We start from the raw sequence: 14,974 nt of genomic DNA, 5'->3' as shown, positions 1-14,974 counted from the left end.
TGTCTCAGTGCTTTTGTCAAGGGCTCTCTGATGCTTCCCTTTTTAACGTGGCTTGCTTCAGTCTCGATATTTTGTGGGCTATTTCTGGGCTTTCACGCGAAGCTCCTTCCCTCCTCTGCCCCCGGGGCTGACTGACGGCGACCTGCCAGCGCAGCTGTCACCGGGACCCCGCTCCCCGCGCCCGCAGGCCTCCGCCCGGCTCCCCGCCACCCCCGGCCCCGCTCGCGGCCGAGGCGCCGCCCGGGGAGAGGCGGTGCCGCCGCGGGCCGCTCTCCCCCTTCTCCCCGCCGCGCCACGCCCGGCGTGGGCCGTGGCGGCGAGCAAGGCCCGGCGGCCGCCGCGGAATGGTGGCGCCGACGCTGCTGCGCGCCGTCATCATGGGCCCCCCGGGCTCGGGAAAGGGCACGATCTCGGCGCGGATTATCAAGCACTTCGGGCTGAAGCACCTCTCCAGCGGGGACCTGCTGAGGGACAACATGCAGAGGAGGACAGGTGAGCGGCGGCGACGGAGCTCCCGTCTGCCCCTAGCCAGCCACGGGGGCCAGGAAGCTCCTTTCCGACCTCCTTCCCCCCTCCTCTTCCTGGAGCTCCGCGGTGGAGCCCCTCCGACATGCCGGTCACGAGCGGGCGGGCTGTGCGCTGCGGCGGTTACCGAAAAGCAGTGGCGACGTTTTCAGGCCGTTTGCCTTCTGTTTATTTGTTTGTTTGTTTTAATTAGTTACCCTGCTGCTAGGTCGTGGCATCTTGTGTGTGTGGGCTCGCCGGCATTAGGTGGTGGTGCGAACTACGCTTACCGTGTGGTTCTGGACCCTCCGTCTCTCCACCGAGATACCCCCACACGCCTCTCTGGTGGGTTTTTGCAGTGAAGGAAGGTCCCTTTCTGGCATGCACATCAGCTGCATTCATGTTGTGGTTGGAAATCTTGGGAGTACTGTTTGAGGCTGTGTGTGGTGAGGTGAGGGTGGTGGTGTTGCCAGCACCTGGAAGCTGTGGAGGGCTACCTCAGCTTCACCAATACTGCAGTAGGTTAGGTAACAGGCAGGCTTGGTTTTGACAGCTTGTAAGCATGTTTGAAGGTGAAAAATTGTCCGTATTATGAAATCATTTGGTTGCTTTTAATTTCCACATCCCTTTTCACACAAACTATGTTTGCTCTGTAAGAATAATGACTTTGGCTTAGTTGACTGACCTCGCTATGGTTGGTGTCTCCAAGTTAAATATTTGCTCAGAGCACCAGTTGTGCAGGCATATCTGAACACATTCATGCTTTATCTGTTTCATAGTGATAGGGTAAGTTGTTCTCTGTAGGGGCTCACAAAACCAAAATTGGTAGTTATGAACCTTCAGTATAAGTAATATCTAGTGAGAAGGGAAGGTATTCCAGAAGAGGAAAGAAATATGCTGTTTATGAAATGCTTCAGTTTTCTGCTCTTGGCAATGAGCGTTATACCTTGGAAGCAAGATCAAAGAGTACCAAAGTCAAGCTGAGGGGTGTGTCAGAAGAATAAACGGCAAGTGGAAATACCCCATTGCTTGCTTTGATGAGGGAACCATGAAGCAGTGTAAAGAAAACTGCAAAATGGACTGGACGGATGAAAGGATGTGAAAGAGAATGGAGATGTAAAAATGAAGTGCAGCAGACACGCTGAAAAACAGTGTGTGAGGACAGAAGTCAGTGTAAAATGTGATAAAGTTCACTCAGCATTAGTTGTCATGGAACCTAATCTGCTACAGAGTTTCCTGCTCACTAATTAACCCAGATGAAACTCTGTCTTAATGTTATTGAAAGTGAGCTGCTGTTTGCAGCAATGGTCTCCAAACGTGAGATGAGCACTGAGGTAGCAGGAGCAGATAGTGTGCTGAGGAAGGTAAAATGGTACGAGAGGCAGCTTGGAGAGCTTTGATGAGCATAGTCGAGGGAAAGAAGAAATGAGTTTTGGTGATAATACAAGAGTTCTTCAGTGCCCAGTGCTTTGGGAACCGTTAGGCTAGGTTGAACAGTCAAAACATATTGAAAACAAAATACAATTAACAGGAGCTGTATGGGGCTGTTATTAGCATTTACTGTCTTTTGAAAGTGGTCTTTTTTGAAAAGTCCTGTTAAACGTGTCCTTAGCAAGTTGCAGTTATTGCCACGTTCTGCTGCTTTGGAGGATGGAGAGTTGACGACAGCCTCTCTTGTAGCGCTAAGCAGCCTGCAGTCTGAGTATGGCTAGAGCTTGTTCACTGTATGCAGTTCGGACATGCCTATCTTCTGCAAAACCTTTAGGCAGAGATATCTGTTACCACCTAGACATGAAAGAAAATGGTGTTGCCTTTAATGCCAAAGACTGCCATACCTGTAGTGGTTTCAGACCCAAGCTTAAAATAAAACAGAACAACAACAAAAAACAACCCAAACCTCACTAGTTCTGCCCCCCCCAACAGAAAAAGGTAAAAACTTTCTTGTCCTAGCATAACTATTCAGTCTTATGGTAATAGTCATGCCTATTTTTTCTTCCTGCAATAGTTGACTTTCTAGATGATCTGAGGTTTGTAGCGAGAGGCAACGTGTTTGCCATTCTGCTGGTCTAATAATAGGACCTGTGTGCCTTAGAGCTCACCATACACTAAGCCTCTCTATGCCCAAAAGCTCATCTGTCTTTCCAAAGTATGTTGGTATTGCTGTTCTCTCCTGAGATTGCCTTGCACATATTCTTAGGTAACTGTGGCTATAGCAATACTGTGATGTAAATCAGTAACAGCTTTGGGCATCAAGTGCACGTTAAACTATCTAGATGTAGTTTATTCCTCTTTCCAGACTGTTTTGCAGGTACATAGTTCTAAGTGCACTAGGATAATAAAAAAGGTATGACTTACTGACCTTGAAGAAGTGAGGTATGGAAAAGAACAGGTACTTTGTACTCAAACAGGCTGTCATCTTCTTTCCAGTTTACTGTGCTGGGGTCCTCAAAGCATCTGAGTCTGGCTTTTTCTGAGTCTGACTCTTTTCCACATTGTGGCAATTATTTGAAGCCTGACCTTGGTGCACTGTGCATATTTTATACTGTTTTAAGTATTTTCAGATTTTTCAAAGCCTATCTGTAGATGTAAACATGCCATATGGGGAAGTTGTCCTTCTATTGCCCCTCCTTTTTTTTTTTTTTTAACACCAAAGCTACCATTTGCATTACTTGACGGCATCTCGTGCTTTTCATTGGTCTTGTCTGAAGAAGAGTCATTGTACATTGCACTTTTTAATACCACATTCAGGGATGGGACTCACATTTTTCAGTGCTTCCTGCTGAAAGTGATTGTATCAGTAATGTCAGTCCATCCCATTTTCTCTCCCATTTAATGTCCTGTAACTAGATCTGAATTAGCCTATAGTAAGTGCTTCAGCAGCTCCACAACTGAAAAACAATTTAGCTGCTATTCAGGGTGACTCACAGAATTAGGTAATTGTTTTATAACCTAGGGTCATGGAGGCTTTGTGCTCAGAACACGGCCCAGGCAAATGGATTTCTTCTTGGCAGTAGCCATGGCTCGGGTGACCTACAGCACACTACTGCATGTGATGTCAGAGCATGGTGTGATTTCCGGATCTGTGATGCGTGTATGATATTTAAGCCAGTGGGCTAAATGACTGGTATTAAAGGTTAGTTGGTGCCATGGGAAAATACTAGTGACTGTGCACTTCTATAAATAGTTTACAATGTCTATAAACGTTCTCTTGTAACTCTAGTAATTATAAAAATACGTTTCTGGCAAGCGTGTCCCATTGCATACTGCTGTCTTAAATACTAGTGGAGTTTCTTTTCATACTGAAGTCATAAGATGATAACTGGCCACTACACTGAGAAAATAAATTCCTCAGCAGGAAGTCTGAGGGCTGACATCTTATTGAGCCTGGATGCTTTAAATTTCTTCATTATTCTTTTGAAGACTCTTTCTGTTTCTAGTTTTTGGAACTTTATCTTTCAAATGCGTACTAGTAAAATTATTTGGGGGTGTGTGGGGAAAGAAGTGAGCTGAATGCCCCATTGCTGTCTGTGGAGCTACAGACTGACCAAATTAGTCTGATACACATTTGTAAGGTTAGATCCCAACCGATTATCTCTTGAAATTCAGCAAGCGTACAGTCTGTCTGGTTAATGGCTTCCCCATTCTGTGCCATCTTGATTAAAACAAAATGTTTACAGTGTTGTGGGCTTTCTTTCTTTTTCAGTTGCTGGAGTTCACAGGCACTGTAATGTGATTCTTCTTACTTTCACAGAAGTTGGAATCCTTGCCAAGTCCTACATTGATCAAGGACGGCTTATTCCAGATGACATCATGACACGGCTGATGCTGAATGAACTAAAAGGTCTAGATCGGTACAACTGGCTGCTGGATGGTAGGTTAACATATTGGGATATCACTATGGAAGGAGAGGAAATCTTGGACTGCTTTGGTCACTAGTGGGTAGCTGGGTTCCACCCTTGAGCTGTAGTGCTCAAATATGTAGTATATATGCTTACGTATATGCTCATATATGCTCGAATATATATTTTCAAGTACAAGTGTGTACTCATAGTACAGCGTGTGTTGTGAGCTTGTGGTGAACCATTTGGCAGTCAGTCTGCCCCAGTTTCTTTGGCTGTAAAGAGCACAGGATCCATCCTGCCTTCAGAGTGTTAAAGGGATGTTTAATTTACATTGAAAAGGCCTTTTTACTCAAAAGGGTAAGATTTCAAAACTGGAAATTTTGTCAATCCTTATGTTTTATTTCCCCTTTAGTAACAGAGGCATTCTTTAAAATATGCCTTGAGAAGTGCATTTTTAAAGCCTCTTCTTTTAGAAGTCTCTGGAAAATGGGACGCTTTTGACGAAAGGGGCCGAGGAGTTATGTAAATAGAACGGTAGGCAGGCATGTGATGCAGCAACAGGGCAAGTATGGAAAAGGGAGCATTGCAGCAGTGCCGTGTGTAATATATTGCCAGCAAAACCATTGCTCAAGTGTTATAAAAGGTCTCTTTCATTTGGTTATTGGTTCTGCTCTCTAGAGCAAATAGGACTGGAATTCTGCATTGTAAGCACATAGCTTCAGCATTCAGAATTGAGAGAAAATCCATTTGCCACTGTCATCTTGGACCAAGTGGCTTTTGCGTCTCCAGCCCTCGGCAGTATGGTTGGATGTGCATCACAAAGATAGAGTCTAGGGTGGATGTGTGTGTTTTCAGATTCTGGTCACAACTTGTCTCAGTAGATAAAACTAAAAAACTGTTGGTGTGGCTTTTGGTTTGCAGGGTGTGAAACATCCACAGTCCTCTGTGTTAGTGATAAAAGGAAGATGAGGGAAAATGTGGGCCCTCTCTGGAAGGAAACAGGTGATTTGGTTACCCGGGTTATGGGTACTCATCGACTTCTTTGCCTCAGTCTTCACTGTTAAATGCTCTAGCCATACTGCCCAAGTTGCATAAGGCAAAGGCAGGGAGAACTGCCTGCTGTAGGAGAAGATCAGGTTCAAGACCATCTAAGGAACCTGAAGGTATACAAGTCCATGGGACCTGGTGAGACGCATCCAATGGTCCTGAGGGAAGTGGTGGATGTAGTTGCTAAACTACTGTCCATCATATTTGAGAAGTTGTGGCAGTCTGGTGGCGTTCCCACTGACTGGAAGAGGGGAAACATAACCCTAGTTTTCAAAAACAGAAAAAAATGAATGCCCAGGGAACTACAGGCCAGTCAGTCTATACTTCTCTGTACCTGGAAAGATTGTGGAGCAGATCCTCCTGGAAAATATGCTGATGCACATGGAAATGAAGGAGGTGACTGGTAACAGCCAACATAGCTTCACTAAGGGGAGATCGTGCCTGACAAATCTGGTGGCCTTCTCTGATGGGGTTACAGCATTGGTGACTAGGGAAAGAGCAACTGACGTCATCTACCTGGACTTGTGCAAAGCATTTGACACTGTCCCCCATGATATCCTTGTCTCTAAATTGGAGAGAATGAATTTAATGTATGGGCCACTCAGTGAGTAGGGAACTGGCTGGCTGGTTGCACTCAAAGAGTTGCATGGCACCCCTAAGCACAGATACAGGCTGGGCAGAGAATGGATTGAGAGCAGCTCTGTGGAGAAGGGCCTTGGGTGTTGGTTGATGAGAAATTCAACATGAGCCAGTCATGTGTGCTTGCAGCCCAGAAAGCCAACTGTATGCTGGCTGGGCTGCACCAAAAGCAGCGCGGCCAGTAGGTCAAGGGAGGTGATTCTCCCCCTCTACTCTGCTCTTGTGAGACCCCACCTGGAGTCCTCCATTCAGCTCTGGGACCCCCAGCACGAGTATGACATGGAGTGATACGAATGAGTCCAGAGGAGGGCCATGAAGATGATCAGCAGGCCAGAGCACCTCTCCTATGAAGACAGTCTGAGAGAGATTGGGTTCTTCAGCCTGGAGAAGGCTCTGGAAAGACCTTACAGCAGCCTTCCAGTACCTAAAGGGGGGCCTACAGTAAAGCAGGAGAGGGAATACAGTATCTTTGTCAGGGAATGTAGTGATAGGACAAGGGATAATGGCTTTTAACTAAAAGAGAGTAGATTCCGACTAGATTTTAGGAGGAAATTCTTTACTCAGGGTGTGGTGCCACACTGGAATAGGTTGCCCAGAGAAGCTGTGGATGCCCCATCCCTGAAAGTGTTTAAGGCTAGGCTGGCTGAGGCTTTGAGCAACCTGGTCTGGTGGGAGGTGTCCCTGACCATTGCAGGGCAGTTGGAATGAGATGATCTTTAAGGTGCCTTCCAACCCAAACTATTCTGTGATTCTGTTCTATGATCAATACACAGCAAACAACAGTTACTGTTTCTAAATATCATAAAGAACACAGCAAAGTGCACCCAGGCAAGTTCCCAGACAGTACCATGCTGGGAGGGGCATTTGATGTGCCAGAGGGCAGAGAGACCTCAAATGGCTGCACAAATGGACCGTCAGGAGTGTTGCGGAGTCCAGCAAAGGTAGATGGAAGCTCATGCACCTTGGATGGTCTAACCCCATACAACAGTCAGTAGTGACTGAGTGCTGTCTTGTTAGAAAGTAGCTTTGCAGAAGACCTGGGGGGTTTGGTGAGCAGGCTGAACCTGAGCCACCAGTATGGCCTTTCAGCAAAGAAGCTCAGCCACATCCTAGGCTGTTAGACTGCAGCTAGTGGGTTAAAGAAAGTAATCGTTTAATTCCGTTCAGCACTTGGGAGACTACATCTGGAGGGCTTGGTCCAGATTTAGGCTCTCCAATAGAAGACAGAGAGTGCCAGATGGGACAGGCCAGCAGAGGTGCATCGGAATGTACATGGGGCTGACGCATGTGTCATATAATGGAAGGCTAATAGAACTGAAGAGGCTGAAAGAAGTAGATAAGGCCTTCTTCAAACAACTGGAAGAAGCCTGACTTCACAGGCCCTGGTCCTCCTGCAGCACATGAACGAACCTGATTTTTGCTGGAAGGACAACGTAGCAGGGCTCAAGTGATCTAGATTTCCAGACTGCAGCGATTACAGCAATTACAACTTCCTAGCATAGGCAGTCAAGGAGCCAACAAGTATAGGTGCTCTCCTAGACCTGATATTTATAACCTAGGAAGAACTGGTTGCAGATAAGAAGGTTGAGGTCATCCTTGGCTGCAGTGACCATGAGATCTTGAAGGTCAGCACCCTGAGAGGAGGTATCAAGGCAAAAACCAGGACCACAGCCCTGGATTTCAGAAGATCTGATTTTGCCTCTTCAGCAATCTGCTTAGAGGAAAAAAATAAAATAAAACAGGAATATTGTCCTGGAAAGAAGAGGGCTCCGCAAGAGTTGGTTGATATTCAAGGACCATCTTCTTAAAGCTTAAGGAAGGTCCATCTCAACATGTAGGAAATTGAACAAAGGCCTCCATGAATGAGTAAGGAGCTCCTAAATGAACTCAAGACATAGAAAAGATGTGTCTAAGAGGTAGAAGCTGGGCAGGTGACCCAGGAGGGTTATCGAGTTCCTGTCTAGTCTTGCCAGGTATAGCATTAGGAAAGGTCAGGCCCACCTGGAGTTGAATCTGCCAAGATTTCTGGATGCGAAGGGTAACAAGAAAAGACTCCACAAGTGCATAAATAGCAAAAGAAAGACTAGAGAAGATGTGTGCCCATACTGACTGGGGCAGAGGCATTGGTGACAAAGGCCATGGAAAAGGCTGAGGTATTCAGTAGCTTTTTTGCCTTGGTCTTTACCAGTAAAACTGACCATCAGGAGTCCCAGGCCTCAGAAAACAGAGGAAAAGTTTGGAACAAATAAGACATAATCCATGGAGGAAGACCAGATTAGAGAGAATGTAACCAAACTGAAAATATGTAAGGTCATGGGGCCTGAGAGTGCTGAGGGAGTTGGCTGACATCATTGCAAGTCGACTCTCAAATATCTTTGTGACATCAGAGCAATTGGGAGAGGTTCCTGAAGACTGGGAGAGAGCAAATGTCTCTCCTATAGTAAGCAAGACAAGAAGAAAAATGCAAGGAGCTACAGGATGTGAAGCTTCACTGCAGTCCCTGGGAAGGTAACAGAGCAACTAGTCCTAGAAAACACAACGAAGGATATGATGGTATTCAGAAGTAGGCAGCGTGGATTTATGAAGAGGAAGTCATGCTTAACCAACCTGATAGCCTTCTACAGTGAGGTGACTGGCTTGTTGGATGAGAGGAGTGCAATGGATATTGTTTACCTTGACTTTAGTAAGGCTTTTGACACTGTCTCCACTAACATCCTCAAACTGGCAAAGTACGGGTTAGTGTACAGTGAGGCAGACTGAAACTGGCTGAACAGCTGGGCACAAAGTTCAGCTGGAAGCAAGTCATTCTTGGTGTAGCACAGAGGTCAATACTGGATCCAGTATTGTTTAACATCTTCATCAGTGCCACAGAGTGCACCCTCAGCAAGCACCCAGACAACACAAAACTGGGATGCATGGTTATTTCACAAGATACTCTAGATACTTCCATCCCAAACCGTTCTATAATTTCATGATTCTTTGTCCCTTAGTGCTTTATTATAATTTTCTAGTGCAGTGATCTATTTCAGTGGCTTTATTCCCACTTTTGTTCTGCTTTTGTGAAGACAAAGTCTTAATCCCCACAGTGGAGACTGCAATGGAAAATAATCAGTAAAGTAATGTTAACTTAATTCCTGGTCCTGTGTACATGCAGTTCCAGTCTTGTGGATCTGCATGTGTAGCAGTATAGCTGGGCACTCTGGCAACTATTAACAGCCAACTGGAGGATGAGATGGAGAGCATGAGAAAATAAATTTATTTCTGTTGCATGTTAATGTGATGCCTTCTTTAAAGTTCCGGAGCAGGAATTTTGTCTCAGCTCAAACAGAGGTTTGGTGAATTACGCTGGTTGATAGTTCTGGCATAAACAGCTTTATAGGAACAATAGTATTCTGCTGAAATATGTTAAACGGAAGGTCTTTAGTTTGATAACAGCAACTCAAAACAAACAGCTGAGGTCAGCCAGGTCAGACTGAATAGAGCTGGTGAGCTGCTTGTGTGCATACATAGCCAGATACACATTTCCACTGGTGGCTTCTAGAATCATAGTAGATGTAGCAATCTGAGTTGTGCATGTGGGTATAATCTGCTTAGATTTATCTGCTGTATAATTAGGGCATTTCTCTGTGTGTTCCTAGATTCTTCCCAGTTTATCACATCTTGTAGATTATTTTCTCTGTAATGAGAAAACTCCGTATGCAGCAACTGCTGGTTTCACTGAAATGCTTATCTAAAGGCACTTATTTTTGTCGAGGATGTTTCTCAGAACAGTCTAAGGAAAACTCATTTTTCAGCTGCATAACTAAGATGTATGGTGGCTGAATAGCTTGTCAGTAGTATGAAAGAACAGCAAGTGCTGGAGTCCTCACTCTCCCTCTGCTTTAAACATTTAGAAGCACTTCCATGTGCTTATGGGAACATGAGAGAAATGGGATGAGGGCAGTCGATGACTGTGATGCAAACCAGGTCTGTCAGCCAAGCAAGAGCTTGGCTCGAGTGAATCAGTTCTTTCTTTTGAGATACAGTGGACAAGACACAGAAGCCTTAAGGCAATAGAGTATTACCTTTTTTTTTTTTTTTTTTTGGAAGACTAATTTTTAGCTAGTTTCTTACTTGGACAATGCTTGCATCAATCAATGCCATGCAAAGATGAGTTTCTTAACTTTGTATCTATCAGTACTTGCCTTTAAGGAGAAGATTACTTGTATAATGAAAATTACAAACAACTGAAAAGTGTGAGACTATGCAAGAATTTAGTGGGTAGAGGTGTTAGTCTAGTGAGTCTGTGTTGCAATAGCGTGTTCTACAGCAGCTTTGATCATTAAACTTGTGGTCAATTTTTCATCATAAAGTCTTTGTGGAGACCTTGCTTTTCTTTTTCTCAATTTCCCCCCCTCTTTCTTAAGTTACATTAGATTTATTTACTAATAACATGAGCCTTTGAAGGCAGTCCACCGGAGCCATTGAGTTCATAGAGCAAAGTGCAATGTCTTGTAAAAAAAAATCTGATGTCTCTTCCACCTTTACAGCATGATAATGCATTTTTTTTGTCTGACTGGTGGTTTCTCTAATGATCAAATCCAGCTAATTCTGACTATAACTCTGTCTTTGGATTTTTATGGAGTCATTTCCTTTGAAAAGGTTTCCCTAGAACGGTTGCTCAGGCAGAAGCCCTGGATAAAGTTTGTCAAATAGACACTGTGATCGACCTAGATGTACCATTTGAAAACATAAAACGTCGGCTCACAGCACGTTGGATCCACCCTGCTAGTGGCAGAGTCTACAATCTTGAATTCAGTCCTCCTAAAGTGCGGGTAAGCAGTACACATATTAATGTTGGTGCTAAATAAATGCTGCACTGCATTTGATGATTGTACTAAAATATTATGCATATGTTGTTGCAAAATACAGTAGCTCAGAAGAAAACTGCTCATTTCATCTCTTAAGTGAACAGAAGCTGCCTGATAACACACTGCCTCTCAGGGTATGCCAGTGCCTTGTTAGAAGCTGAAGCTGATGGGCAATGTGCTTATCCTCTGCAGAGTGAAACACCATGGTGCCAATTCTGCATACTGTTTCATAAGCTCTTGTTAGTTGTTCACTGATGTGGAAGACTTGCACACTGGCATATGAGCTGGGCATATTCTCAGCCTGCTCTGCAGTTGCTAACTGTAATGTCCAAAATGTACAGTTTCCCTTCCTCCAGAGATTGATTCTTTGTATCTAGGATGCACACTAAGTCAGGTACTACTACCAATCAGAGGGATCCTCTTAATGCTTTCCCTGTGTTGCTGTTTAATCAAGATGAAAATTTTCAGAGGAACCATTGTCATACTGCAAAATTCGATGTAGAAACTTGGTAGTCAGAGAAGCTTGTCAACAGAACAGAGGTTATGGCTTAAGACACCATAAGCAAGAATAGTAAACAGAAAGATAATGAATATACATTATTACCCTAAACATTTTTGAGGTACTGAGATTAGCTTTGGTGCATCTCTGCTTAAAGCAGTGTTTCATCCTTAACTCTAAATGGCTTACCTGTTGCAGCATCACATTTTGCCTGGAAGTTCTAATAAGTTGAGTCAGAATCATAGCAGGCTTTGTATTTTTGAGTTTTCAGTGTTTCAGGAAAAGAGACCAGCTAAAATAACAGGTAAGCGCTTTAAGTGAGCAACTGGAAACACTGCCGATGTATTGTTTAGAACATGGTGTTTAAGTTACGGTTATTTTTAATTGCAGAAGAATATAGGCAAGTAGCAAAAGTGAATTAACAGACATACCAAAGGGTGGGTTTCAGCTGTGACAGCTTTGCTATAGGGAATACTCCACTCTGCTTTTTACTTAATTAGTGAAGCAAGCATATCACAACATATTATAGTAGTTTTTAGAGTATTTAAGTGAAACAGTGGAATGGAGCTCAATAGCTGAAATATAGTTGTCTTTGTTATCTGGCAGACCTGAAAAAAAAATTAACTGCTTACTTGCTCAACAAAACTAAAGGATTATGGCTTTACAGTTAATACAAAACTGCAGGCTGAATATTTAATAGGTACAACTAAGGCACTATTATGGTTGCCTGCACAGAAGTTAGATAGAAACCTTTGAGAAACCCTTCAAGAAACTGGTTGTGAAATGTGTACTAAAGTAGTTGTCATAGTTCACACAGCAAAACCCTGCCTCTGTTCACTAAATCATAGAAAGATTTTTGTAGGCTTCTATGCCATATTTTGATGTACAGAGTTGCTAAATATTAAGCTTTCTGCAGTGTGACTTAAAAAGATCATTAATTCCTTTCTCTATTTCACTGTTGTCAAACAAAGGCCAAATTGTCCTCTTGCTTGTTTGCTGTTGTGCATTAGCATGTTACCAACAATCTTCTTTTCCTTTGTAAATCCAAAACACGATATCATGTGGAAGAAGAGAATTAACCCTATCCCAGCCAAAACCATGACAGACAGTTTTGTCCCCATATTCCCAGTATTCAACAAATGTTTGAGAGTTCAAATTAGTCAAGTAACTATAACCTGATGTTCATTGTCAATACTGAGAAAATGTTTTTAACTGGTGGACTGTCTTACTTGAACGTCAACATCTTATATTCCAGATAAGATATAGATGGTAACCTTTCTCTTTCTAAGCAAAAATTTATACTTGGACTAAATGGAAACTGTCTGCAATTTAAACAGAAAGTTACACAAAACATACTTAAACAGAAATATACATTGGTGTTTGCTTTTAACCATAACCAGGGCATTGATGATATTACTGGAGAACCACTTGTTCAGCGAGATGATGATAAGCCAGAGACGGTTACCAAGAGGCTGCAGGCTTACGATGCAGAAACAAGACCTGTTCTAGAATATTATCGGTAAGTAGTAAAATACTATGCTGCTTCCATGTTAGCACAGCAAGGAACAAATTTCTGCAGTTACAGAGATGATATTATTACAACAGCGAACATGGTATGAGTAGCAGTGTATCTTTTAACAGCTCTGTAAGAAATAAAACCAGTAAAATTAGTATGATTTTGACTGTTGCTTGAAAACTGTTCAGGAGCTAGCTTAGTGAAAGAGCCTTTAACTGCAACTGTATTTAGCTTTTCAAAGAGTACTGTGCGTTATTCACTAAGTTATATTTGTGTTCTGAGCAACATTGCTCTGTTCAGTAGGGCAACAGAGAGTTCTCATCCTGGAAACTTGGACAGTATTTTCTCTTTCTGGATGTGTAAGTAGAAGCCCTCATAATAGACAAGGGGTCAAGAAACTGATATATTAATAGAAAAAACTGTTAATGGGAATTCAGAAGTGGCAGTTATAAGAACAGGACTGTGACATGCACAGCAGGCAAGACTCTTAATAACTAGCTATTTGAGAATACTAGAGCCATTAGCACTTTGGAATGATAACAAATCATTAATTCTTTTAAAGGCCAAAACTGTATACAAAGACCCTCTTCATGTTAAGCTGGTCTGCTGTGCAAATAAAACATTAGTAATATATACATAATACTATATCACTGCATAGAGGCTTGCAGTCTTATTGTGCCTAGACAAACACACCAGATTTTTTGTAACAACACCCTGAAGTGACTGTCCTCTATCTTTCCATATCCACCACCCTTCCTTACCCTCTACCAAAACTGCTGAGTAGAAAACTGAAAGCTCCATCTTTGGATTGGTTCAGTTTTAGAGAAGGGATTTTTTTCTGGGCTGACAGTGATTTTTCCTGACCAGTAGCTTTAAAATGTTTTTCTGCCTCAAGGCACCACAGTAAAACACAGGCCTAAGCTAATATTATTAGTTATAACAATATACTTTGCAGATAAAGCTAACTATTGGAACTAATTCAAAATACCTTGATTGTGTCTGGGTTGCTTGCTTGTGCTGATGCATGTTCTTTGATCCTTGAGGTCTGACTTTAAAATTCACAGTTATTTGGATGGCTGCTATGTAGGATGTGCTGTATGACTTGATTACTTCTTCATATTTTTACTCATCATAGCTTGTTATTAAGCACTCTGTGGACAGCTACCAAGTTTTTGAACTGATGTGGCCAACAGCTAACTATCTGAGGAACAGAGTAATGCATGTCCAACCTACATTCCCAATGTTGTGACTGCTCCTGGCATTAAGTCCCATGTACTAGCATGCTCTGCCATGGCAATCTTAGAGTGAGGTGGAGATCCTGGAATGCTCAGACAACTTGACTTCTGTAATGCTTTTTTCTTTTTCTTCCTCAGGGAAAAAGGGTTGTTGAAATCCTTCTCTGGAACAGAAACCAATAAAATCTGGCCACATATCTATGCTTTTCTCCAAACCAAGTTGCCAGATGTGAGCCAGAAAGATGCTGCCACTCCCAGGTGAAATTAGGTCTATCATCTGCTCATCTGTCGTAGCACGCACATGATCACGAGATTCAGCAGTCAAGAATTTCTTGAAGTAGTGTACCAGACTGATCAATAATTAAGTTCTGCTGTTGTCCTTAACCTACCTTTAGATAAAACTTTGTCTCATGTGGGTCTCACTTTAATGCTGTATTTGTTTTTAATATTAGATATGCCTAATTTTTGTAATATAGTAACTGTCTTTAACAAAAGCACCTACTGCTGTGTCTCTGTTAATCAGAAAATATTCATGTTTGGCAATACTGAATGGTGAAGGAAACACATTTCAGAATACAGCTTAACTACAAAGCATCTTGGTTGACTTAATCATTCATGAACTGACTACCAGTCTGCAAAAAGTACTTTCAGACCAGAACTGGCATGGAAACACAGAATAGGTTGGAAGGAACAACCTTTTAACAATCAACCTTTAACAATCATTTACTCCAAACTCCCTGCCACAGGAAAGGATGTTTCGCTCGATCAGGTTGCTCAAAGCCATGTCTAGCCTGACTTTAAACACCTCCAGCGACGGGACATCCACAACCTCTCTGGGCAAC

At 42.9% G+C, this 14,974-nt stretch overlaps 2 protein-coding genes across 3 annotated transcripts in view; one reads left to right on the top strand and one right to left on the bottom strand.

Annotated features, from left to right (window-relative positions):
* Positions 1-14,974, bottom strand: part of LOC121061857 (programmed cell death 1 ligand 1-like) — a 287,916-nt gene that overhangs the window by 237,991 nt on the left and 34,951 nt on the right. The gene's annotated exons all lie outside the window — the stretch shown is intronic.
* On the top strand, positions 265-14,726 carry AK3 (adenylate kinase 3). Of its 2 annotated transcripts, XM_040541284.1 has the most exons (6): positions 297-492; positions 719-849; positions 4,256-4,375; positions 10,674-10,846; positions 12,782-12,900; positions 14,271-14,726. In XM_040541284.1, the coding sequence occupies exons 3-6, from the start codon at positions 4,315-4,317 to the stop codon at positions 14,392-14,394; spliced, it is 477 nt and encodes a 158-aa protein (XP_040397218.1). In that variant the 5' UTR covers positions 297-492; positions 719-849; positions 4,256-4,314; the 3' UTR covers positions 14,395-14,726. The 2 variants fall into 2 exon arrangements, with proteins under 2 accessions (XP_040397217.1, XP_040397218.1); XM_040541283.1 differs by lacking the exon at positions 719-849 and having other exon boundaries at positions 265-492.

This window comes from Cygnus olor, chromosome Z, assembly GCF_009769625.2.
Source record: "Cygnus olor isolate bCygOlo1 chromosome Z, bCygOlo1.pri.v2, whole genome shotgun sequence".
Lineage (NCBI taxonomy): Eukaryota > Metazoa > Chordata > Aves > Anseriformes > Anatidae > Cygnus > Cygnus olor.
This window is presented reverse-complemented; position numbering and strand designations above follow the sequence as displayed.

What these genes read in the sequence shown, in the direction of transcription:
- AK3 (XM_040541283.1), top strand. Translation starts at nt 345, where the DNA reads ATGGTGGCGCCGACGCTGCTGCGCGCCGTCATCATGGGCCCCCCGGGC. An exon ending in GTACAACTGGCTGCTGGATG is followed by an intron (nt 4,376 to 10,673) that starts GTAGGTTAACAT and finishes TCCTTTGAAAAG; the next exon opens with GTTTCCCTAGAACGGTTGCT. An exon ending in CCTGTTCTAGAATATTATCG is followed by an intron (nt 12,901 to 14,270) that starts GTAAGTAGTAAA and finishes TTTCTTCCTCAG; the next exon opens with GGAAAAAGGGTTGTTGAAAT.